Genomic DNA, 26,131 nt, shown 5'->3' on the forward strand with positions numbered 1-26,131 from the left:
AAGGATTTAATCCACTAATCAATCTTGATTACAATGGTTTTCCACTTAGATACCCTCTAAGTCTTCTAGAGTATTCTGATCACAACCTGATCTCTCTAGGAAATCAATGCTTAGATACCTTCTAAGACTTCTAGAGAATCCGATCACAACTTGATCTTCTCTAGTACTTTACAAATGAATGTAAACAAATTCTTACAAGAGTTTTACAATGCTTCTTAATAAGCTGTAATCACAATTGTGATATATTTCTTAAGTTCTAAGCTTAAATCTCACTAAGATATTACAATGAAGTGAGGTTGAAGATGAAGTTTGATAGCTTTTGAATTCAGCAGAGTTTCAGCAAGATTGAAAAGTTGTTCGTGAATTGGTAACCTTGCTTCTGATCAGGACTTCACTATTTATAGGCGTTTTAAGAAGATGACCGTTGTGAGCATTTAATGCGTTGCGTGATCCGTACAGCGTTGCATTTAATGTTTCACTCTTTTGTCAACTACCTCGAGTCTTGCTTTTCCTGCTTTAATTGACTTTGCCTTTAATAGCTTCTAACGTTCCTTTTGTCAGTCAGCGTAGCATGCCATCTTGTACTTGCTTCTGATCTGATCTTTGTAGATACAACGTTTGAATTTATCAGAGTCAAACAGCTTGGTGCAGAGCATCTTCTTGTCTTCTGACCTTGAAGAGCTTCTGAGCGTGATACCACAAGAACTTCAGTGCTTCTACTTCTGATCTCAAGTTCTTCTGATGTTTCAATAGACCATGTTCTGATTCTGCTTGACCATCTTATGATGTCTTGCTAGAGCATGTTCTGATGTTGCATACTTGAACCTTCTGAGTCAGTGCTTCTTGCGCTGAATTGTGCATACTCTATATATTTTTCCTGAAATGGAAAATGCATAGGATTAGAGTACCACATTGTCTTAAGCAAAATTCATATACATTGTTATCATCAAAACTAAGAATATTGATCAGAACAATTCTTGTTCTAACATTAAGACTTACAATTTTTTGCAAATCAATATCTAAATAAATGGACTCTTTAATAGCTTTTACAAGTTCGAACCAAACCTTTTTCCTATTTCAATGCGATCGTAGTTACTTTTAAATTTTTTATTTATTCTCTGTTTTCTAAAGAAATTTCCAGTTATTCAATTCTATACATTGTTGATAGTTAAATATTTGAATATTTTAGAATGAAAATCATGGGAAACACAAAATTTATTCTGAAAAAAGCAAACAAGATTACCATTAATCTACTAGATGTTCATAGTACAAGTAATACAAGATAATAGACAATGTGTATCAACACCAATGTTGTTTAATTCAACATTCAGTTTAGGAAAACATGCTTATGTCTCTGTCTCCTATTACTTGTGCCTCTTTAAATTAGTTGGATTTTTCTTCTCTCCACTCCAGTTGCTCTCCATCGAATCCAAGTTTCGTTCAAGTGAATAGCTGTTCATACACAGAGAGTTATTACAGTAACAGAAAGTGCATGAGTGTCTAAACTAAATTAAATTTCCAAGTTATACCTCAACTCTTCACTTTCACACACTTCTAAACTGGAAAGAGTTCCAACGACACGTTTCTTATGTTTCTATCTCCTATTTGTTGTGCCTCTTTAAATCACTTGAAATTTTTTTCTCTCCACTCCAGCAGGTCTACACCAAATCCAATATGCAAGAGTTGTTCAAGTGAATACCTGTTTATAGACAGAGTTATTACACTAACAGAAATTGCAAGAGTGTCAAAACTAAATTAAGTTTCCAAGTTATATCAGTACATTCAGTGCTAGGAACATTATGTACCTCAAGTCTTCACTTTCATCTACTTCTAAGCTGGAAAGAGTTCCAACGACACTTTGCTCTAACTTGTTTGTTGGAGGAACTGTTTCTTCTCGATCATCAGATTCAAAACCATCATTTCTATTTGGAACTGCACTCCCTTCATATGGATATATCCAGTGAAAACCACACTCGACTATAGTTACTTCATTATATAGGCTTTCCTCAATGAAGAATCTAAATGTAAGCTTTGGATTGTAACTAGTGTTGTTCACATCATTATTGGCTTTTATTTCTTCAACTGCTTCCATTATCTTCTTGCATTTTGCTGGATCATACCATAAAACCAAATTATCTGACATCAAGTTCGATAAATAATTGCCATTAAAGACCCCACAGGAGATATTGGCTCTTTTGAAACTTGTTATATAAATCCTTTCACCTGGACTGTTGTCCAAGCAGCACTCACATCTAAAATCTACAACATTTCCCACTTTACCTTGAGAAAGAACCATGTAGTAGGCAAAACCCAACAAATTGGGAGGAAGTTCAAGAGTGACAGAAGCTTGTGTAGAAGGGTAACAGGACCAATTTTCCAGGCCAGACATAGCAGGTAAGAAGTACTCGAAAATATCAGTATCATGATATAAAGATGGATCTCCATTTTCTGAACATAGTCTTGCTCCTAGTTCAATGCCAGCAATGGCGTCGTTCAGAACTGTTTGATATGAATGAAAATCCAACTTTGTGCAGTTACAGAACATAAAACCACGGTAGGGTATATCAAAAGGTTTATTCGTTGAACTCGATACTTCTTCAAGAGATTCACAATTCCAGACAAAGAAATAAGGAATGAACTGTGAAAGTGCAGGAATAGATTGAAGCATTTCACAACGGATAACTTCAAGATGTTTGAGTTGGGGAAGATACTTAATGCTTTCAGGCAAGCTTCTAATTTCTGTACCAATTAGCGATAAATACTGTAATGATGATAATAAGGAGATATTGTCTGGTATTTCAAACAAGAGAGAAACACGTTCAATGATTAACTGTTTTACACTCAGAAAGACAGGGCTAGAAAGTACTTTACGTAAAGGGATGGAAAGGTCGTGTTTATCATCACTGTCACGCGTAAGCCAAATACTAATGGCAAAGTTTTCAGGAAGATCCACAAGACTATCACTGATAGGACTAGTAAACCAATCAATATTTTTTAATTGCAATAGTGAGGATGGAAGTTCATTCACGCCAAACTTTGGTAAAGACAACCTCAAAAGATGTGCGGAAGCAAATGAGACTGAGAACTCTTGCAGACTGTTGCAATCTAAGGCATCAAAGCGACGGAGAGCTGGTGAACAAGTGTTACTTGAAAGAGTCTTAAGCGACCAGCAGTCGTTCATCACTAAAGTTTCAAGCTTTTGGAGAAGGAAAATTGATGAATCCACTTCAGGCAAGCTTGTACAATTTTTAAGATCTAATACTTTTAGATTTGGAGAACCAGATACATTTGGACACTCAATCAGCTTTTTGGAGTAACTGAGATCAAGTTTCTCCAAATTTGGCAAATCCTATAACAATTTACGGTTGGTCAAACAAGTTAGTACATTTTCTTAAATTATAAACATTTCAGATTTCAGTTTTTCGTTTCTTTTTCTATTATAAAAAGATGTAACAATAATAAATAAATGAGCGGTGCATACCAGTACTCCATTCCAGAGTTTTTCTAAATTGCTGCCTCCCAAGGAAAACTCCACAAGCATTTCAGAACAAAAGCTTGGAGGTAGAGATTTCCATGGATAGCCATCCCATAGAAAATATCTCAAATTTTCTGGCAATAAGTCAAGGCCTCTTGGAAGTCTTATAGATTTAATTCCCTTGTGGTCTCGAATAGCAAGCAGTCTTAGTTTTGGCATCTTTGCAAATGCTTTGGGGCTTAAATTTATGTGTGTACATTCTGTAGCATCAAAAAATATAGCTTCAACCATCGCAGTTCCCTCAAGAAACAAAAAATAAATATAATGTTAGTATTTTTTTGTAGTAAATTGCAGTTTTTCGTATAAAAAACATGTGTTTAGGAAAGAGAAGTCAGGGTATAATTTTCTTACTCTATCATTTTTCAATACATCACAAACTTCTTTTGGATCACACAATCTACTGCGTTGTCCGGGATTCTTCGGAGATTCTTCACGAACAACTTGTTTTCCCATGTCTTGTATCAAGTCATGCATTTGTATGCATTCGTTTGAGTCAACATTTATAAGAGCCTTGTCTAAAAGATTACTTATGCCTATTTCAGCAAAGAAACCACACTTATTTAATATTTTTGTTATCATATCTCTTTTATGACCTTTGAAACCAAATGCAATGTCCAGAAATATGTTTTTCTCTGTCTCATCCAATTCATCAAAACTCCATCTCAAAATCAAATCAATTTCTTTGTTGGGTAATTCTTTGAGTTTAGCTAGTGCACACTTCCATTCTATTTCACTTTTACAACGAAGAGATGATCCTAAAATTTTCAAAGCTAAAGGGTTGCCTTTGGCATAATCAACTGCTCTTTTTGAGAGATCCACGTATCCCTCCTCAGGCAAAACTTTGTCAAAAGCATTCAAGCTGAAAAGCTGGAGGGAGTTTTGGGAGTTCATCTGCTTAACTTGATGAATTTTGTCAATTCTTCTACTTTCCAGCACATGCTTATCCCTAGTCGTCACAATGACTGTGCTGCCAGCTCCTAGCCAACCATGCCCAACTCCAATCAAGCTTTGTAGAAGTTCTGAGGTACGAACATCATCTAATACAATGAAAGCTTTCATGCGTTTGAGTCTTTTCATGACCGCGGATGGCATTATTTTGGGAGAGTCAATATGAAGATCTTCCATTAGTAACTTTGAAAGAAGTTTGTTGCATGTGTTATTGATTCCCTGCATTTTTGATTCGTCTGTCACGTTTGAGAAGAAGCATCATGTTGAAGATGCATAGTCATGTGAGAAGACGACAAGAAACAAGGTGGATTGTTTGATTGCTTGCTCAAGTTCTTCCCAGACGTGGTTTCCTTTTTGGATTTTGTAGTCTATGTAAGTCTCCAAATAGCTTCGGCGCAGAGAAGCATGAAGATGGCTAGTGAAGCCATGACGAGTGTCATCGCCTCTAAAACTGATGAAAACATCGTATTTTTTCAGAGGTACTGTAGCAGACGCGCGATAAGAAGAAGAAGAAGCCATAACCATAGCCATGTATGTGTTTTGATTTACAGAAATAGAATGCGAAGAGATATAAAGGATTATAAGGCGTGTGGACCCTTTTAACGGTTCCTTCAACCATTTTTTTCTTCAATGGTTTTTTCTCAGACAGTCACCACTTCACTAAGCGACGGAGAAACAAAGAAAATTTGAAACACGGCGTTTACTAGAAAATTCATTATAGGAAAATCAAAATAATCAAAATTTAAAAAAATAACCAAATTTCTACAAAATTTCTCTAATAAAAAATTTAATGTTAGTTAATTAATTAGAAATTCTTTTATCAAAGTAATCAAAATTTTAAAAATAACCAAATTTCTCCTTAATTCCTCTAATAAAAAAAATCTCATTAATTTCCAAAGTTCTCATGTTTTAAAAACAAGGGCAATGCAGAGCACATGTCAATTTAATTGGTGTCTCCATTACAATTAATAGAGCTAGTCCTAGTTGAACTAGCGATAATGCTTAGGAAAAGACATCAATTCATCTGGCACATCAGCGTAATATTTTTTAATTAAAATAATAAATCATATAAAAAATATTAATATTTAATTTAAATATGATTAGGTACGATAAGATTTTTAACACCAACAACGACGATCGACTTGGTCATACATGCCACCGGTTTTACACTTCATAGGTGCCTTTTCTCGTATGTTGATTCACCTCAGATGTTTGATATGAGGTCCCTGGAACATCACCATCACCAGCTTTCCTAATAATTTTTTGTAATTCAAAATAGTCTTGTGTCTGCATCGATGCGTTGCCCTAACCGAGTTCATGGCACAATCCAGTGTAGTTGGGTTATGTTGATGGGGTTATTGGTGAGCGGTCTAGTCGATTGAATGGTGACATTGGTATGAATGCTCCGTTAGAGAAAGGAAGAAATAATTGTTGTGGTGTTTGGTAGTCATATGCTTGTAGCATGTTTTAGTGTTGCGATGTTTGGGCGTTTTGGCTATGGTAGGAGGAAGTGTTGGTGCTATATATTTCTTAAGTGTCTTGGCTATGGTAGGATGATGTGTTTAGGGCATATGGTTGTTAGGTGTTTTGATAATAAGCATGTTATTAGTAGTGGTATGGGGTATGCGCTTTGTTTTGTGGTTTTGTGTCGGGCATGTATTGGTTGTGGGTTTAAGTGTTTGTCGGTATGTAATTTTGTTGGATATGGGGTTATGTGTAAGTGGTCTGGTAATTTTGTTGGGGGTTAGATGTTGAAGCTTCTTGTGTGTATGTTGTTTGTCGTAGGTCGTATAACTATATATCTTCGGAGAAAATCCAATTGTAATTGATATGTACCAATACATATAGTTATTAGTTGGTTTAGATTCAAGCGGCATGACATACATGACTCTAGGGCATCTGTCTCCGCTTTTGATGCGAAGAAATCTGTCCTTAATGCCTTTTATTATTAGAGGTAAAAGGCCGGAGGAAACTTCTGTTGTGAGCCCCATTAATGGAGACCCAACTACCTTTATCCGCACCCTTCAGTTTGAAGAAAGAAAAGAATAGGCTCATGGTGGGTTCTATGTTCAATGTTTCACATATAAATTCAAATGCTTTAATGAACCCCCAACCGTGGGGACGAATTTGAACTAGGGCGACATTTAAGACGGTAAGGAGATCGACTTCAAAATCGGAGAAGGGGATCTGGATTATGAAAACCTCGAGCACCCTAATATAGAAGTAGAAGCATTCCTCATTTACACCTCTAGGACGATAAAGACATACTCTCTCGCTGTCCTCAGAGGGTTTTAGTACTACATCCTATTCATTCCCAATGGATGAAAGGTTCTTGCTAGAGCGTAGTTTATGAGTATCGTTGTGGTTAACGGTGCTACACTTGTAGCTTAGAACTTCTCCATTAGAACTTCTACAAAACTTGATGAGTCAGATTCTGAGTCAGAATTGCTAAGAGACTCATAAATGTCACCATAAACCTCCCTAATTATTTGGTCAAATTTGGTTTGTCCCAAATGACCATCACAATCTTTTATGCATTGTGCCCAGAGTTCACTCATTTCTTGGACATTTCGGGGAGCGGGCGCATTCCTCGAATCATCACACTCTCGTACAAGCACCATAATTGAAAATTAAAAAGGATGAAAGTAAAAGAGGGAAGAGGTGTTTACCTGAAAAGGGGAGGCGAGAGCATGCAGATGAAGGTGAACTTTTGGACTTCAAACGGAGTTTGAGTGAGAATATATAGCAAAGGCTGATGAGATTGTGGGATTTTAATACCAGCCTATGAGGAATAGCGAAGGAAGAAGGCTATAATGACAACATATTCCCCATAAATATCATCATTGTGAAGTAAGGTGAAAAGGTGCGATGGGATGCTCGCCCATCGTGACATTTGAAAATCCACCAAGTTACACACGTTAAACGCTGTCTGTCGGTTGGAATGATATATGCCGACCATATGAGTTATCCGGAGAATTTTAGGGGTTTCTTTAACCAACACTTCAGCCCTCGAGGTCTCGTGATCGGGGGTTATGTACATACCAAAAATCCCAAAGAATTTTACAAAGTTAAGATAGTAGTATTATTATAACATTTTGGGATATCCGATTAAATTTGGAGGTGACAGGATAAATCCTAGAATGTTAAGAATTTTAAGCAAATGAATGTTTGATCCTTAAATCCATTTGCATATGCATTGAATTCATTGAAGTTTACTTTTTTTAGTTTGGTCAAGGTTTCACACTAAACATTCTATTTGTTTATATCGTTTATAGATTTTTATTCCAGTATTAACAACTAATGACAACAAGCTAACATGCCTCATGGAACTTATTTGAGTAATCTGTGTGTAGAAAAAATGACCACTAATTCAAATATGATTATCATTAATCTACTAGATGTTCATAGTACAATTAATACAAGATTACAAACAATGTGTACCAACACAATGTTCTTTAAATCAACATTCAGTTTAAGAAAACAGGCATATGTTTCTGACAACATTCAGTTTAAATCACTTGAAATTTTCTTCTCTCCACTCCAGCTGCTCTCCATCGAATCCAAGAGTCGTTCAAGTGAACACCTGTTCATAGACAGATTTATTACAGTAACAGAAATTGCAAGAGTGTTTAAAACTAAATTAAGTTTCCAAGTTATATCAGTACAATCAGTGCTAGGAACATTATGTACCTCAAGTCTTCACTTTCATCTACTTCTAAGCTGGAAAGATTTCCAATGACACGTTGCTCTAACTTGTTTGTTGGAGGAACTGTGTCTTCTCGTTCATCAGATTCAAAATCATCATTTTTATTTGGAACTGCACTGCCTTCAAAGGGATATATCCAGTGAAAACCACACTCGACTATAGTTACTTCATTATATAGGTTTTCCTCAGCGAAGAACCTAAATGTAAGCTTTGGATTGTAACTGGTGTTGTTCACATCACTACTGGCTTTTATTTCTTCAAATGCTTCCATTATCTGCTTGCATTTTCCTGGATCATACCATAAAACCAAATGATCCATCACCATCATGTACACTGAAACATCGACATAAGAAAATACCCTACTAGAGAATTTGGCTCTTTTGGAACTTGTTATAGAGATTCTTTCACCCGAAATGTTGTCCAAGCAACACTCACATCCAATATCTACACCATATCCCACTTTTCCTTGAGAAATAACTAAATAGTAGGCAAAACCCAACAAATCGGGAGGAAGCTCAAGACTGACAGAAGCTTGTGTAGAAGGGTAATGGGACCAATTTTCCATGCCAGACATTGCAGGTAAGAAGTACATAATAATATCATTATTATGATCTAAAGATGGATCTTCATTTTCTGAATTTAGTCTCGCTCCAAGTTTAATCCCAGCAATGGCGTCGTTCAGAACTATTTGATATGAATGTGAATCCAACTCTGTGCAGTTAAGGAACATAAAACCATGGTTGGATTTGCCCGATGGTTCATTTGTTGAGCTCAATACTTTCTCAAGAGATCCACATCCCCAGACAAAGAAATATGGAATGAACTGTGAAAGTGAAGGTATAGATTCAAGCATATCACAGTCAATAATTTCAAGATATCCGAGTCGGGGAAGATGCTTAATGCTTTCAGGCAAGCTTCTAATCGCAATACCAATTAGTGATAAAGACTCTAATGATGATAGTAAGGAGATATTGCATGGGATTTCAGAAAACATGTCATTACGGTCGATGATTAACTCTTTAACACTCATGAAGGCAGGGCTAGGCAGTACTTTATGTAAAGTGATGGAAGTGTCAGGTTCACCTTTCTGGAGATTCTGAAACACAAGCCAAATAGAATTGGCAAAGTTTTCAGGAAGATTCACAAGACTATCATTAATAGGATAGGTAAACCTTGCAATATTTTGCAAATGCAATATTGATGATGGAAGTCCGTTCGCGCCACACTCTGGTAAACGCAAATTCAAACTATCAACAGAAGTTAATGGGACTGAGAACTCTTGCAGATTGATGCAATCCCTGGCATCAAAGTCACGGAGGGTTGGAGGACAAGTGTTACTCGAAAGAGTCTTAAGTGAATTGCATTCTCTCATGTGTAATGCATCAAGCTTTGGGAGAAGGAAAATTGATGAATCAACTTCAGGCAAGCTTTCACAACCAATAAGTGATACATATTTTAGATTCGGGGAACCAGCCACGTTTGGACACTCTATCAGATTTTTTGAGTAACTGAGGTCAAGTCTCTCTAAATTTGGCAAATTCTGTAACAATATAAAATTGGTCAAATAAGTTAGTACATTTTCCTATTTCATAAAGATTTCAGTTTTTGGTTTCATTTTCCATTAAAATAATACACGTACAGTCCATACCTGTTCTCCATTCCAAAGTTTTTCCACATGGCTGTCTCGCATGGAAAACTCCACAAGCATTTCAAGAGAATAGGTTGGAGGTAGAGATTTACATGGATAGCCATCCCATAAAAAACATCTCAAATTTTCTGGCAATAAGTCAAGGCCACTAGGAAATCTGATAGATTTAATTCCCTTGTGGTCTCGAAAAATAAGTAACCTTAGGTTTGGCATCTTCTCAAATACTTTGGGGCTTAAATTTAGGCGTGTACATTCAGTAGCATCTAAAAAAATGGCTTCCACTATCTCAGTTCCCTGAAGAAACAAAAAGTAAATGTTAGTATTTTTGTAGTAAATTGTAGTTTTTGTATAAAAAACATGTGTATAGGAAGAGCAGTAAGGGTATCATTTTCTTACTCTATCATTTTTCAATACATCACAAACTTCCTTAGGATCACACAATCTACTGCGTTGTCCGGGATTCTTAGGAGATTCTTCACGAACAACTTGTTTGCCCATTTCTTGTATCAAGTCATGCATCTGTATGCAGTTTTCGAAGTCAACTCTTATAAGAGCCTTGTCTAAAAGATTTCTTATGCCTATTTCAGCATAGAAACCACACATATTTAATATGTTTGTTATCATATCCCTTTTATGTCCTTTGAAACAAAATGCTATGTCCAGAAATATGTTTTTCTCTGTATCATCCAATTCATCATAACTCCATCTCAAAATCAAATAAATTTCTTTGTTGGGAAATTCTTTGAGTTTAGCTAGTGCACAGCTCCATTCTGTTTCACTTTTACAACGAAGAAATGATCCCAAATATTTCAGAGCTAAAGGGTTGCCATTGGCATAATCAATTGCTCTTTTTGAGAGATCCACGTATCCTTCCTCAGGCAAAGCATTGTCAAAAGCATTCAAGCTGAAAAGTTGGAGGGAGTTTTGGGAGTTCATCTTCTTAACTTGATGAATTTTGTAAATTCCTCCACTCTCCAGCACGTGCTTATCCCTAGTCGTCACAATGACTGTGCTACCAGCTCCTAGCCAACCATGCCCAACTCCAATCAAGTTTTGTAGAAGTTCTATAGTACGAACATCATCTAACACAATGAAAGCTTTCATGCGTTTGAGTCTTCTCATGATCGCGGATGGTATTACTTTGGGAGAATCAATATGAAGATCTTCCTTTAGTAACTTGGAAAGAAGTTTGTTGCATATGTGATTGATTCCGTGCATTTTTGATTCGTTTGTCACGTTTGGGAAGAAGCATCTGCCTTCATACTGAAAAGAGACCTTGTGAAAAATAGCAGCAGCAAGGGTTGTCTTGCCTATGCCCCCCATGCCCCAAAGTCCAATGATTTGAACTTCTGATGAATCAGTTTTTATTGAAGATTCAATCCTCCAATAGTTTTCATTGAGTATGAAATCACTTGCAAACTCATTTTGGTACTTGTGATATAATTCTTCTAAAACAGATTTTGTTATTTCTTCAATCAAGTGAGATTCATTCCTAACATATGTAAAATATGAAATGTGAATGACAACCAAAGGTATACTCGAATTCATCATCTGAATCTTAAAATTAAAACATTATGCAAGACTAATAACAACACAGTACTAGTCATACATTCACAAATGCAGAGTGATAAAAGGAAAAAGATGAGTTGAGAACATACCTGTATTTGGCAGAATGAAAACCAGATAAATTGGCAGCTTGAGAAAGAGCATCCTTCCACTTTTGAATCTTGTCTCTGGGTTGCTTTTTGTGTTTCACAAACGCAGTGGCGTAACTCCCACTCTGCTTCCGAACATGTGAAGGTTCAATTTGGTAGAAAACAGGAATAACAACAACTTTGTCTGGTTCATTTTTGTGGCACTCCATAATTTCAACAAGTTCATTCAAACACCACGTTGAAGATGCATAGTCATGTGAGAAGACGACAAGAAAGAGAGTTGATTGTATGATTGCTTTCACGAGTTCTTCCCAAACGTCGTTTCCTTTTTGGATTCTGTAGTCTATGTAGGTCTCCAAATTGCTTCGGCACAGCGAAGCATGAAGATGGCTAGTGAAGCCAGCACGAGTGTCGTCGCCTCTAAAGCTGATGAAAACATCATATTTTTTCAGAGAAGAAGCGCGAGAGAAAGAAGAAGAAGATGAAACAGTCATAGCCATGCTTTCCCACACTAGCAGCTTGTGAGTGATAATTTGTGAATTGAGCTAAGGAATATATTCATGTGAGGAAAAAACGGGAGGTTAAGAGAGAAAGGCATCAGAGGCACCAAAGTTGAAGGCATCCGATCCTGAAAAGACACCACTTGCAGAAAGAGTGTTTTATTTTACATGCATAGTACAGACCTTTACCAACCTATTATGATAATGATTCTGTCGTACTACTATTCTCATGTCCTATAATATCACAGAAACAGAATGAGAGAGAGTACTGTAAAGCATTGGGCTCTTTTTTTATCTATGCTGTTGTAAGCGAGTATCATTGAGAAGAAATCAAAACTACTAGAAAGTTTGAGTTTCTTGAACAAACACTAGAAATTCTATTAAATTTTTACATAGAGAGAGAAGAGGGAAGAAGAAGAAAATCAAGATTTGTTATAACTATTTTACTATTCACTTACTTAATAAGGGTTCAAAGATTACAAGTGAATAATAACAACCAACCTCTCTCAACAACCTGAGAGAACTAGTCTATTTAAAGACTACTAAGTTAACTTAAGCTATAAGCTATCTTAAACAATTGTACTAAACAGGCCAAATTCGATATGCTAACGATCATAACATTTCCACTACTGCATCCTTGAGCGTACTTCGACTACAGCATGTGAACAGACTTCGAAAACATGCTTAATCTCTGTCGAACCAAGATGCTAGCCTTGTCGAGACTAGAGTTCGATCCAAAATCTCACAAATCTTCACCTTAGAACAAACTCTACAACATCAAGAGAACAACATAGCTTTCTTCATGCAGCTTTATCAATTGTATACAGTGGAAAAACTTAAAACTTGACAATGTCTTCGTCATCATATCAACATCATTATCTTTCGTCAAAACGGTCGGTACTATTAGGAAGATCCTAAAGTCCCATATTAGTTGGAGATAGAGCATTGAAAGAGTATATATAGAGGAACACTCCTCTCCTTACTAATCGATTTTGTAAGGATGAGTTAGGTCAAACTCCAATATGGTATCTTTTCTGATTCATTGAAATAGAATGCGAAAGAGAGACATAAAATACAGTAAAGCGTGTGGTCGCTTTTTTATATCTATGTAAATTACAGGGTTCCTTCAACTTTTGTATGTTTTTTTTCTTCAATGGTTTTTTCTCAGAAAGTCACCACATTGGGGATATACTCGCTTTAACATAAGGAAAGGTTTCAATGTCAAACTTTTGGTTAGATAAATGGTGTGACTTTCACTCTTTGGTACATGCATTGCAAATTCCTTATACCTATCATCACAATCTGAAAGCCAAAGTCGGTGATTTCATACGGGACCTCCATTGGCATATTCCTTCATATTTTGACCTTCTATTTCCTAACACGAGACAGCTGGTTGGTCTTCTAATGATTCCTACTGAGTCCTCTTATGAAGCACACTACTTGTTTGTTAAAATTCCCCTCACAATCAATTTCACTTTTTTGTTAAAGCTTTCTATTTGGGATTGAAATCCAGGCATGTTTTGTACATTTTGCTGGTCGGGAAGTAGATTCATGTTGTATATGTATATTCATTTTGCTAAGGTCGAAAGACTTAAAGAATTTTCTTGGGGATTGTTTGTTGCTGTTTTGACTCTGGCAACACTGCTCTAGTGCTCTTTGAGTATCCTACAAATGGTACCTTGGAGATGAATTTACCTCAGCGAATCAGGCAATATTTATATTTTCCTATGCATTTGGTTTCAGAGACAACTAGAGCTGAAGCTCTAAAACAAGATTGTCAAATGCTGAAATCGTCAATTGTAGACTGTTATGGTTGATTGCAGTCTTGGATTAGACTAATGACAGCAAGGTTTGATGCAGAAAACAGAATTCACAAACATGAAGGACAAGAGAAGAAGAACACATGTACTATCAAGTATCAAGGTTCCGAGAGATTGATCTCCTACGTTCTCACTGGTGAAGCTTTCTCTTCAATGATCACAGATTACAGCGGTACGCTACTTTGTCGCTTTTTTTAGCCTATGCTCTTTACTCACTTGTTCCCTAATTGTTTTGTTGATCTATGAAACATTCTCTATCATGCTTTTTCAAGCACCAAGCCATGACTTGTACAACTAACCATTAAACAGTTACAAAATGTTACAAGGTAACTAAACAAGTAACAAATGATAAGTTATAGTAAGTAAAAGTGCTATCATAATAAAACTTCATAACAGATTCAGGTATCGCATAGCTACACTAAGGCATAACTAACTAACTAACTAACAGAAAACTAATTTCTTTGTGAAGTTAAATAACTAGATGTATTAAAAATAACTAATTAAACAGCTGGACAAATAGTGAACTTTTTTTATTCTCCACTAGACAGTCCAGATTATGGAATGATATGCATCTATTTAACAGGGAAAATCACATGTTAGTTAAGAATACAAGCCACAATAAAGGTAATGGCAGGAAGGATACTGATCATGGCAATGACAAAGTTGCTTTTATGTAAAATAGCTTATTGATATTAATGTGTTTTGATATGTATAGTACCTTATTGACATTATCATCATACATAACAGGACTTGTGGATGGTCTTATAGCTAATTACATATGAAAATGTTAGGAGACCTGTTTGCTGGTCAAGAAAGGATGAATACTACGCTACAGATACAAGAAGTGAGTTTGACACTTCTATTCATTTCTTATTTGACTTAGGATACATATGTTAAAATCAGCTTTGTAGTATTAACTTCTAGTCATAATTGAATGATCACGAAACAATTTTTTAGTTCTATTTTTGGCCAGCCAAGTGTTGTCCAAAATAGGCACAGCCTAAATTTGACCCACATATTATTGAGTTTGTTTGAGTCTAAGAGCGAAATAGTGTTAAAAAATGGGCTAGTAGAAATCAAGGACGGGTTAGGGGCAGATATAATCCATCTCAACTCATCCTTTACCCGTCCCAACATGTTCTTTGCTCACTATATTGAACATCACTTGTTGGCCTACTCTAAAATAGAGCTGAAAAGATCCAATCAAAAACTTAAAAGGACTTTACATGGCCATACCTAAACTATGAGGAATAACCTACTCAATATTTTCTCATAATATTTTAGTTTTTAACTTAAAAAATATACCAATAGAGTAAAATTAAAAATTAAGCAAAACAGATTTCTGTTCAAATCTACTTTAAAAAAGTTTGTTTTTGATACTTATCTAATGTGTACAGTTTTTCTATTAAAAACTGACTGAGTCACATACCAATTATTATACCTAATCAATTTATTTATTTACTGGTCAAACTATAAGCATGTCTAGCCAAAATTTTAATTATAATGCAAACTTTCTTATGCAAAAGTTATTTTTTAATACAAAAGCATTGCCATCATGCAGCCGGCCACAGCATATACAAAAACTAGTTTTCAAACAGAAATAATATTGAATCTACTTTGACATTAGGGACTACGCGCTGGAATCCCAACTCTCATCGTCCGATCTTGATAGACGTCTCTGAGATCATTTTACTCACAGTTACTAGTAGCGACCATTGAGTGTGAAAAGACCTTTTTACCCTTACAAAGCTTTAAAACTGTAAAATTTATTAAAGTTCGTGCTTTCTCTTCTCTCATTCGCGTTTTCACCTTTCTCCATCGCGTTTCTTCTGTTCGATCTCAAATCAACGGCCAAGACTAACGGCTATCTGACACGGTGTGGTATTGGAACGTAGGCGAACGCGATCCCGGTGTTCTCTACTCTTTAGTTTCATTTTAAAGGATATAAGTCTGTAGAACAAACAACATAGGTATAATCATTTCAAAACAAAGAGAGCAAAGAGAGGGAGAAGGTGAACATTTATAAGGTACAAGCTTTATAGTTTACAGACAAATAGTTAGATCACATAGGTGCGTATGACATCTACAAAAGCTGGTATTGTTAGTAATGATTCTTCCACTCACTCAGTTAAAGTGCCTTTCAAGAAATATGATATCTTCATCAGCTTTAGAGGAGAGGACACTCGCAACTGTTTCACAAGCCATCTTCATGCTGCTGTGTCGAAGCTATGTAAGATAGTTATGTGCTATCAAGAACTTTGATGTCTGATCGAATCCTCTCTTTGTAAAATATCTTATATTTAAAAATAAACAATGTTTTAAAATTTTTTTATAATTAAGGACAAAGAAATTAGTAGTTTTGAGAAATAAAATTTTGATTTAGTAAATTTTACGAAAATGACTACTAAGAAAGTAGTCAAGGAAAATAAAAAGCCAGACAGTAGGTAGTGATAATATTAAATAAGGAAATTTTGTTCTCAAATCACATAGGTAGATTTGTTAGGTGTGAAAGGACCAAAAAAAATATAGATTCAAATTTGTACAACTGATAAGAGAAAAAGGAAAAGAAAGAAAAAAGCTACTAGTATTCAGCATTAACATGATAATGAGAGAGTGTCATAAAGGCATTGTATAAATTTCAAGATAAGGTTATTTTAGGAGTGTGTATCTTCCACATTCCACAACCAAAGCATAAATATTCAGAGATAGCTATGGCTTCTTCTTCTTCTCTTAAGAAACATGATGTTTTTATCAGTTTCAAAGGTGAAGACACTCGCACCAATTTCACAAGCTTTCTTCATGCTGCTTTGTGTAGAGATCACATTGAAACCTACATAGACTACAGGATCAATAAAGGAGAAGAGGTTTGGGAAGAACTTGAAAAGGCAATTAAAGCATCGACTTTATTTTTGGTTGTGTTTTCAGAAAATTATGCGTCTTCAACGTGGTGTTTGAATGAACTTGTTGAAATAATGGAATGTAACCACGATGAACAAAACAACATTGTCGTGATTCCTGTGTTCTACAAGATTGAACCTTCACACGTGCGAAAGCAGACAGGGAGTTACCACAGGGCGTTGGCGAAACACAAGAGACAAGGCAACAATAAGATTCAAAAGTGGAAGAATGCTCTCTTTGAAATAGCAAATTTATCCGGATTTGATTCTAGTACATATAGGTATTTTCTTCTTCTTCTTCTTCTTTGTTTGCAAATTCTAATGCTTAATGATCTTTTGCACCATTTTTTTTAGCTATTTCTTTCAATGGTTTAAGGATTGAATACAATTTCTTAAATTACATATTTTGTCTAAATATTAATTTATATTCTTGTTTTGCTTACTAAATGTTGAACATAATGGAGAGGTTGATGTAATTAACTATTTCATTGAAGCATAACTGAATTATAACTAACTTTTAGTTAGTTATCGACTAGTTAGATGGATGTTTAAGTTTGTTACAAGTTACTTGCTATATAAGTAACCATATTCATGTGTATGAAAGGATGATGATGAGTAATGAAAATTCTGCAACCTATCTTTCCTCTTCACTCGCTTTTCTGCATTTTTACATGCTTAGCTTGATTCTTAATACTAAAATATTACATGTATATATATTTTAGGACTGAATCGGATTTGATCGAAGAGATTATCAAAACAGTTTTACTAAAATTGAATCACAAGTATACAAATGAACTCAGATGCTTATTCATACCAGATGAAAACTATTCAAGCATTGAGTCATTAGTAAAATCTGATTCAGGAGAAGTGAAAATAATTGGAATATGGGGCATGGGAGGCATAGGAAAGACAACCCTTGCTGCTGCCATATTTCAGAAGGTCTCTTCCCTATATGAAGGTAGTTGTTTCCTAGAAAATGTTACAAAAGAATCAAAGAGACATGGACTCAGTTACACGTGCAACAAACTTCTTTCTAAGTTACTAAGGGAAGATATTGCGATTGACACTCCCAAAGTAATACCATCTATGGTTATGAGAAGACTCAAAAGCATGAAAGCTTTCATTGTACTAGATGATGTCCATACTCTAGACCTTTTAGAAAGTTTGATTGGAGTAGGGCACAATTGCCTTGGAGCTGGTAGCAGAGTCATTGTGACAACCAGAGATAAGCATGTGTTGATAAGTGGAAGAGTTCATCAAATTCATCAAGTTAAACAAATGAACTCTCAAAACTCCCTTCAGCTTTTCAGCATGAATGCTTTTGACAAAGTCTTACCTGAGAAAGGATATATGGAACTGTCAAAAAGAGCAATTGATTATGCCAAAGGCAACCCTTTAGCTTTGAAAGTTTTGGGATCTTTTCTTCGTTGTAAAAGTGAAGTTGAATGGAACTGTGCACTAGCTAAACTCAAAGAAATTCCAAACACAGAAATTGATTTGATATTGAGTTGGAGTTATCATGAATTGGATGATAAAGAGAAAAACATATTTTTAGACATTGCGTTGTTTTTCAAAGGATATAAAAGGGATATGATAACAAAAATATTAAATGAGTGTGGTTTCTATGCAGAAATAGGGATAAGGCATCTTTTAGACAAGGCTCTTATAAGAGTTGACTCAAACGAATGCATACAAATGCATGACTTGATACAAGAAATGGGCAAACAAGTTGTTCGAGAACAATCTCCAAAGAATCCCGGACAACGCACTAGATTGTTTGATCCTATGGAAGTTTGTGATGTATTGAGAAATGATAGAGTAAGAAAATATTACTTTGACTTCTGTTCCTAAACACATGTTTTTTTATACAAAAGCTGCAATTTACTATAAAAATAATAACATTTACTTTTTATTTCTTCAGGGAACTGAGATGGTTGAAGCTATATTTTTAGATGCTACTGAATTTAAGCCCATAAATTTAAGTCCCAATGCATTTGAGAAGATGCCAAACCTAAGGTTACTTGCTTTTCGAGACTGCAAGGGAATTAAATCTATAAGATTTCCTAGTGGCCTTGATTTATTGCCAGAAAATTTGAGATATTTCTTTTGGGATGGCTATCCATGTAGATCTCTGCCTCCAACCTATTTTCCTGAAAATCTTGTGGAGTTTACCATGCGAGACAGCAATTTGGAAAAACTTTGGAACGGAGTACTGGTATGCACTGTCCATGTATTTACCTTTTCTTTTTTCTTTTCTGTTTTGGTAAAAGATTAAGTATTTTTAAATGGAAAATGAAACTAAAAAACTGAAATATGAAATTTTTATGATTTAAGAAAATATACTAACTTATTTGACCAATTGTATATTGTTACAGAATTTGCCAAACTTAGAGATACTTGATGTTCGGGACTCCAAAAAGATGATAGAGTGTCCAAATGTGTCTGGTTTCCCGAATCTAAAGCATTTACAACTTAGTGGTTGTGTAAGCTTGCCCGAAGTTGATTCATCAATCTTCCTTCTCCAAAAGCTTGAAAAGTTACACATGGCTGGATGCACGACAATTAAAACTCTTTCGAGTAACGCTTGTTCACCAGCTCTCCTTGACTTTGATGCCATGTATTGCAACAATCTGCAAGAGTTCTCAGTCGCATTTGTTTCTGTAGATGGTTTGGATTTGTCTTTACCCAAGTTTGGCGCGAATAAACTTCCATTATCAATAATGCATTTCGAAGATGTTGAAGTGTTTACGAGTCCTATCAGTGATAGTCTTGTGGATCTTCCTGAAAACTTTGCCATTTCTATTTGTCTTGTGAGTGAGAGTGGTGAACATGACGCTTCCATCACTTTACTTAAAGTACTTTCTAGCCCCGCCTTACTGAGTGTAAAAATTTTAATCATTGACCATATTTCTATCTTGTCTAAAATACCAGACAATATCTCCTTACTATCATCATTAGAGTATTTAATACTAGCTAGTATTGCAATTAAAACCTTTCCTGAAACCATTAAGTATCTTCCCCGACTCAAATACCTTGAAGTTATCCGTTGTGATATGCTTCAATCTATACCTGCACTTTCACAGTTCATTCCATATTTCTTTGTCTGGGAATGTGGATCTCTTGAAAAAGTATTGAGTTCAACGAATGAACCATCTGACAAACCCAACCATGGTTTTATGTTCCTTAACTGCACAGAGCTGGATTCACATTCATATCAAATAGTTTTGAACGAAGCTATTGCTGGGATTGAACTTGGATCAAGACTAAATTCAGAAAACGAAGATCCATCTTTAGATCATGATAATGATATTATTATGTACTTCTTACCTGCAATGTCTGGCATGGAGAATTGGTCCAATTACCCTTCTACACAAGCTTCTGTCACTCTTGAGCTTCCTCCCAATTTGTTGGGTTTTGCCTACTACTTGGTTCTTTCTCAAGGAAATGTGGGAGATGGTGTAGATTTTGGATGTGAGTGCTGCTTGGACAACAGTTCAGGTGAAAGGATCTATATAACAAGTTTCAAAAGAGCCTATTTCTCCAGCATATTCTTTTCTTATGTCGATCCTACAATGTACATGAGGTCGGATCATTTGGTTTTATGGTATGATCCAGCAAAATGCAAGCAGATAATGGAAGCAGCTGAAGAAATAAAAGCCAATAATGATGTGAACAACACCAGTTACAACCCAAAACTTACATTTAGATTCTTCATTGAGGAAAGCCTATATAATGAAGTAACTATAGTCGAGTGTGGTTTTCACTGGATATATCCCTTTGAAGGGAGTGCAGTTCCAAATAGAAATGATGATCGAGAAGACTTGAGGTACATAATCTTCCTAGCACTGATTGTACTGATATAACTTCAAAACTTAGTTTTATTTAAACACATCTGCAATTTCTGTTACTGTAATAAATCTGTCTATAAACAGCTATTCACTTGAACGACTCTTGGATTCAATGGAGAGCAGCTGGAGTGGAGAGAAGAAAATTTCAAGTGATTTAAAGAGGCACAACAAATAGTTGACAGAGGCATATGCCTGTTTTCTTAAACTGAATGTTGAATTAAAGAACATGTGGTGTTGGTACACATTATTTATTATCTTGTATTACTTGTACTATAAAAATCTAATAGATTAATGATAATCTTGCTTATTTTTTTTAATTTGTTTTTAAAATGTTTTGAAGAGGCAGTTGGCATATCAATATTGCTTTTCTTGGCTCCCACTTCATCATTCTTCTGGTCAGGTACGACTTATGGAGTATCTTTCTCATGGGTTAATCGGTTCTCGCCACTATAGTATGGGCGAGTAAATAATGTCTTAGTTTTCTGGGTCTGCCGTTACGAGCGTTAGGGTGATCTTCTTTACCGTCTAGTAACAAAATTCCGCCCTTTGCCAAACCTGATGAAATAGACTAAGTCTTGTGAAGAGTCGTTTTCTCTTATCAAAGAAGGCTTCCAATGCTTCGGAGGAAACAATGAGGTAAACAAAAAGAGATCCCCTTCCCTAGGGTGGACCAAAATGGGTGGTTGTGACATCACCTCTTTAAGTTTCGTGAAGAAATTATTAAACAGTTGCTTTTTTTTTGCTTAATCTTAATGATGCATCCAACTTATTGCTTTCTTGTGACTTGCTTCAGTCTAATGAGAAATGAGAAATGGGCCAGATGTAGCTTTCTGTTTAATGATCAAAGATTACAGATGCACAATACTTTGTCGTTATTTATGAGCCTATGCTCTTCACTCACTTGTTCTCTAATGGTTGTTCTATGAAACACTCAGTTTCTATCATGTTTTTTCAAGCACCAAGCCCTGAATTATACAACTTAATTGCCAATCTAATCCTTAAACAGCGTAGACTCTGCAATGATACGTATCTATTTAAACGTGAAAATCACAAGTTAGTTAAGATTACAAGTCACAATAAAGGTAATGGCGGGAAGAATATTGATCACGGCAATGACAAGGTTGCTTCTATGTAAAATAGCTTATTGATATTAATGTGTTTCAATATGTGTATATATAGTATCTTTTTGACATTATCAATATACATAACACAATAGCACCTGTAATTGTCTTATAGCTAATTATACATGAGAGTGTCAGGAGACTTGCTTGCTGGTCAAGAAATGGTGGATACTACGTCACAGATACAAAAGTAAGTTTGACATTTATATTGATTTCTTGTTTGGCTTAGGATCATATGATAAAATCAGTTAGCTTTAACTTTTAGTTCTAATGAATGATCATACTATAACTTTTACATATATATCAGGTCACCCAGTTTTGTCCAAAATAGGCACGGTCTAAATTTGACCACATATTATTGAGTTTGTTCAGTCCTAAGAATGAATTAATGTTTAAAAATAGGCAAGATGAGTATGAGTTGAATACATCAGTTTTCTTACTAACCTCTAATATCTTCCAACTATTTCAAAAGTTTAGTATTGGGGTCCATAAGAGTGCCAGCAGACTCACAACCAATCGTACCTGTCTCTTGTAGGAGATCAAGAATGTTTTTTTTCTTGAGAATGAACAACTCCTTTCTTTGATCTTATTGATTCTGAAGCTAGTGGTCATATATGCTCATCTTTGCATGTTTTTTAATCCTTTTATAAAATTAAACCTATAAATGTCAACTTACCAAATGATCATTCATTCCAAATCAGTTATAAAGGTGATATTCAAATATCTCCTCGTCTTTACATTACAAATGTTTTATACTCAAAAGAATTCAAACTTAATCTAATATTTGTATTAAAACTATGTCAGTCTCTGAACTTCCTGCCAAACTTACACCAACTCATTATTACTTGTAGAATATGAAGTCCTTGAAGATGTACAAGTTGATGAGAAATCCTAAACTTTCACAGTTTTCTGACCTACCTTTCAAATACAAAACATGTAAACAATATGATATTTCTCTATCTTTCAATACTATTCCCCCTTTTAGGATATGGAATATTTCTAATCATAGGAAGAATGATTTGTCCAAATTGTATTCCTCTATTACCAATGATAATAAATCTTTGTGACATTTGTCACTTTTCCAAACAAAAGCAAAATTCTTACAAAATAAGTTTATCTCATGCCACTTCAAAATTTTCACTTTTGCATTTTGATATTTGGGGACCAATTTCCACACCTTCTATCCATGATCGCTAGTATTTTCTAACAATTGTTGATGACTTTAGTCGATTCACATGGATCATACTTATGAAAACTAAATCAGAAGTTGCTTTACATGTCCAAAACTTTTGGAATATGATTGAACACCAACAACCACCCGTCAAATCATTACGACAGGCAATGGTCCTGAATTTTCTTTATCATCCTTTTACAACTCTAAAGGCATCCAATATCAAAAGTCGTGTTGAAACTCCCCAACAAAATGGGATAGTAGAAAGAAAACATCAACTCAATTTAATTGTTTGGAGAGCCCTCCTATACCAATCTAGACTTCAAACAAATCACCATATTTTATCTTATTTGACAGAGAACCTAACCTGATCTTAACTCCTTCAAAGTGTTTAGTTGTCTTGATCTTTCATATAATCAAACAGATCCAAACTTGATGCAGGAGCAAAAAAATCTGTTTTTTTGGGTCACAAGGCAGGTAACAAAGGCTTTGTCTTACTTGAACTAAATTCTAATGAAATTTTCATATCCATAAATGTTAACTTCCATGAATACATTATACCATTTCCTTCCAAAAATACCAATACCAACAATAATTGGGAAATATAGCTAAGCCAGCCAACTTCTGCCACAGCACCTCACACACACACAGTTCTGCCACTAAACCTCACTCAGAGAAACATATCTCCATCACATAACTATTTTGTTTTGTCTCTTAATACCTTTAATGAACCAAAATTGTTTAATGAGAAAAACAAGTTTGAATGTTGTAAACAAACTACGCAAATTAGGATCACAACTCTTGAGAGAACAAGTACATGGGAAATTGTTGATTTTCCATCCAATGTCAAACCTATAGGTTGCAGAAGGATCTTTAAGATCAAATTCCATGCAGATGGTTTAGTGGAAAGCTTTAAATCAAATTGAAGGCTTGAATTACTTTGAAACATACTCACCAATAGCCAAACTCACAACTATTAGACTGTTTATTGCTTCACATCCCTTCATAAGTGGCGCATACATCAAGTGGATGTCAATAATGTCTTTCTATATGGTGAACTCCAAGAATAAGTTTACATGTTCATTCCTCCTCGCATCAAATCTTCCAAACCAAACCAAGTTTTCAAGCTCAAGAAATCTATATATGGCCTTAAGCAAGCAAGTAGGAAGTGGTATAAAAATATAACATAAGCTCTTATCATAATGATTACATCCAAGCTAATGCTGATCAATATTTGTTCATGCAGAAAGACACATAATCCTCCACTCTCCCGTTGGTTTATGTAGATGACATAATAGTTGTTAAAAATTCATTGGAAGAATTTGACAAAATCAAAGCAGTTCTGCACCATCAATTTTTTTTTTTTTTGAATTCGTTCTGCACCATCAATTTAAGATAAAAAATCTTGGCCAATTGAAATACTTCTATGGAACACGGGATTTCCAACTATGTGAATAACACTTAGGTTGTCACAATACAAGGTTGGTGGTTTGGCTGATGATGTCTTTTTTACCCAATCACTTCAAAATGGACTATTCAAGCACCTATCTATTTCCTCCAACGACCAAGTGATTGACTTTTTCACCCAAGCCTCTTCTTCCTTAACCTTTTCAAGTGCTTATATCCAAATATATATGCACACAGCCCACATATCCTTAATTTCGTCAATCTAACATCCTTAATTTTCAGAATCATAACATCATTGACAATCTATTTTACAAAACTCATTAGTGTTGGTGCACAAAGAATAAAGATGATGATAAAGAGAATAACGGCTCAAAGATTAATGAGAGAGAATAAAGTTGTTGATCTTAATAAATGATAACTATTACAAGGCTATTTATACAAAAGAAAATTCTTGCCACGTAGGCCCTAACAGACTAAACTTAGTGAACAAGTTTAAGGTTCAAACAGTACAGTACTACAAAATACTAAAGTACTCTTACTACTAAACAGCTAAGCTAATGGGACCCAGAAGATAACATCTTCTGGTCAACAACATCTTTTGAGTAACCATCAGAAGATCACAACATCTTCTGAGTAGCCATCAGAAGATCAGCCCACATCAGAACTTCTGATGCTCATCTTCTGAATATTGAATTACTCTTCAATACCATCCCTTAATTCATATTCTTTAATCAAAGATGACAACGCCAATTCCATCCCTCAAGAGCAGAAATTGATTCGTCTTGATCGCCTTAGTCAGAACATCTGCCATCTGCTTCTAGTGCTGCAGTGCACAACTTCTAATGTTCCATTCTGAACTTGGCTTCTCAAGAAATGATACTTAGTATCAATATGCTTGCTTCTTCCATGTAACACCGGATTCTTGGCAAGATTGATTGCAGACTTGTTATCAATCATCAGCTTCAGAGACTTCTTCACTTTAATCTTCAGATCTTCTAATAAGTTCAGAAGCCACACAGCTTGACATGCAGCTACAGCGCCTGCAATGTACTCAGCTTCACAGGTTGATAGAGCAACAACAAGTTGCTTCTTGAAACTCCAAGAAATAGGACCTCCCAGAAACATGAACAAATATCCAGAAGTACTCCTTCTATCAACTCTGTCTCCACACCAATCAGAATCAGAATAACTCAATAACTCTGATTTTTCCTTTCTCCCAGAAGGAAACAATATGCCATACTTCAGAGTTCCCTTGACATATCTCAAGACTCTGACACCAGCTTGGTAATGGGACCACTTAGGTTTACTCATGAACCTACTAACCAATTCAACTGCATAGCATATATCAGGCCTGGCATTACACAAATACCTTAGAGAACCAACCAACTGTTTGAATACCGTAGCATCAACATCTTCACCTTCAGAATCAGAGTCCAACTTATGATTCGTTTCTGACGGTGTAACAACAGCTTTGCAATTCTCCAGCTTGAATTTCTTCAGAAGTTCTAACTCATACTTCAGCTGATGCAGAATGATACCATTTTCTGAGTATAGAATCTCCATCCCTAGAAAATATGACATTTTCCCAAGGTCTGTAATCTCAAACTCATTCATCAGCACCTTCTTGAACTTCATCAGATCTTCTGGACAACTCCCTGTAAGCAATATGTCATCAACATACAGACACAACAGAATCATATTACTTCCAGAATGTTGCACATAAACTCCATATTCCATCTCACACTTCTGAAACCCTTGCTTCTTGAAAAATGAATTAATTTTCAAATTCCAAGCTCTGGGTGCTTGCTTCAATCCATACAGAGCTTTGTGTAATTTGTACACCACCCCTTCCTGATTCTTTTTCACAAAGCCAGG

General features: G+C 35.3%; 3 protein-coding genes across 3 annotated transcripts; 1 reads left to right on the top strand and 2 right to left on the bottom strand.

Annotated features, from left to right (window-relative positions):
* Positions 1 to 1,292: 1,292 nt before the first annotated feature.
* LOC131623339 (disease resistance protein RUN1-like) lies at positions 1,293 to 5,011 on the bottom strand. The gene is made up of 5 exons (XM_058894345.1): positions 3,887 to 5,011; positions 3,482 to 3,775; positions 1,806 to 3,349; positions 1,530 to 1,699; positions 1,293 to 1,452 (listed from the first exon to the last, which is right to left on the bottom strand). The coding sequence occupies exons 1-4, from the start codon at positions 4,706 to 4,708 to the stop codon at positions 1,624 to 1,626; spliced, it is 2,736 nt and encodes a 911-aa protein (XP_058750328.1). The 5' UTR covers positions 4,709 to 5,011; the 3' UTR covers positions 1,293 to 1,452; positions 1,530 to 1,623.
* Positions 5,012 to 7,851: 2,840 nt separating this feature from the next.
* LOC131623340 (disease resistance protein RPV1-like) lies at positions 7,852 to 12,213 on the bottom strand. Its single transcript, XM_058894346.1, has 5 exons — positions 11,496 to 12,213; positions 10,234 to 11,329; positions 9,838 to 10,131; positions 8,174 to 9,729; positions 7,852 to 8,066 (listed from the first exon to the last, which is right to left on the bottom strand). Exons 1-5 carry the CDS (start codon positions 11,990 to 11,992, stop codon positions 7,988 to 7,990), a joined length of 3,522 nt encoding a protein of 1,173 aa, XP_058750329.1. The 5' UTR covers positions 11,993 to 12,213; the 3' UTR covers positions 7,852 to 7,987.
* A 3,188-nt stretch (positions 12,214 to 15,401) lies between these two features.
* On the top strand, positions 15,402 to 22,384 carry LOC131623341 (disease resistance protein RPV1-like). The gene is made up of 5 exons (XM_058894347.1): positions 15,402 to 16,990; positions 17,432 to 18,527; positions 18,631 to 18,924; positions 19,085 to 20,535; positions 20,642 to 22,384. Exons 1-5 carry the CDS (start codon positions 16,524 to 16,526, stop codon positions 20,730 to 20,732), a joined length of 3,399 nt encoding a protein of 1,132 aa, XP_058750330.1. The 5' UTR covers positions 15,402 to 16,523; the 3' UTR covers positions 20,733 to 22,384.
* Positions 22,385 to 26,131: the final 3,747 nt, after the last annotated feature.

The sequence above is a fragment of the Vicia villosa genome, unplaced genomic scaffold (genome assembly GCF_029867415.1).
Source record: "Vicia villosa cultivar HV-30 ecotype Madison, WI unplaced genomic scaffold, Vvil1.0 ctg.000060F_1_1, whole genome shotgun sequence".
NCBI lineage: Eukaryota > Viridiplantae > Streptophyta > Magnoliopsida > Fabales > Fabaceae > Vicia > Vicia villosa.

What these genes read in the sequence shown, in the direction of transcription:
- LOC131623339 (XM_058894345.1), bottom strand. Translation starts at nt 4,708, where the DNA reads ATGCAGGGAATCAATAACACATGCAACAAACTTCTTTCAAAGTTACTA. An exon ending in ATGTATTGAAAAATGATAGA is followed by an intron (nt 3,776 to 3,886) that starts GTAAGAAAATTA and finishes TTGTTTCTTGAG; the next exon opens with GGAACTGCGATGGTTGAAGC. An exon ending in AACTCTGGAATGGAGTACTG is followed by an intron (nt 3,350 to 3,481) that starts GTATGCACCGCT and finishes AAATTGTTATAG; the next exon opens with GATTTGCCAAATTTGGAGAA.
- LOC131623340 (XM_058894346.1), bottom strand. Translation starts at nt 11,992, where the DNA reads ATGGCTATGACTGTTTCATCTTCTTCTTCTTTCTCTCGCGCTTCTTCT. An exon ending in TTTCATTCTGCCAAATACAG is followed by an intron (nt 11,330 to 11,495) that starts GTATGTTCTCAA and finishes TACATATGTTAG; the next exon opens with GAATGAATCTCACTTGATTG. An exon ending in ATGTATTGAAAAATGATAGA is followed by an intron (nt 10,132 to 10,233) that starts GTAAGAAAATGA and finishes TTGTTTCTTCAG; the next exon opens with GGAACTGAGATAGTGGAAGC.
- LOC131623341 (XM_058894347.1), top strand. Translation starts at nt 16,524, where the DNA reads ATGGCTTCTTCTTCTTCTCTTAAGAAACATGATGTTTTTATCAGTTTC. An exon ending in ATGTATTGAGAAATGATAGA is followed by an intron (nt 18,528 to 18,630) that starts GTAAGAAAATAT and finishes TTATTTCTTCAG; the next exon opens with GGAACTGAGATGGTTGAAGC. An exon ending in AACTTTGGAACGGAGTACTG is followed by an intron (nt 18,925 to 19,084) that starts GTATGCACTGTC and finishes ATATTGTTACAG; the next exon opens with AATTTGCCAAACTTAGAGAT.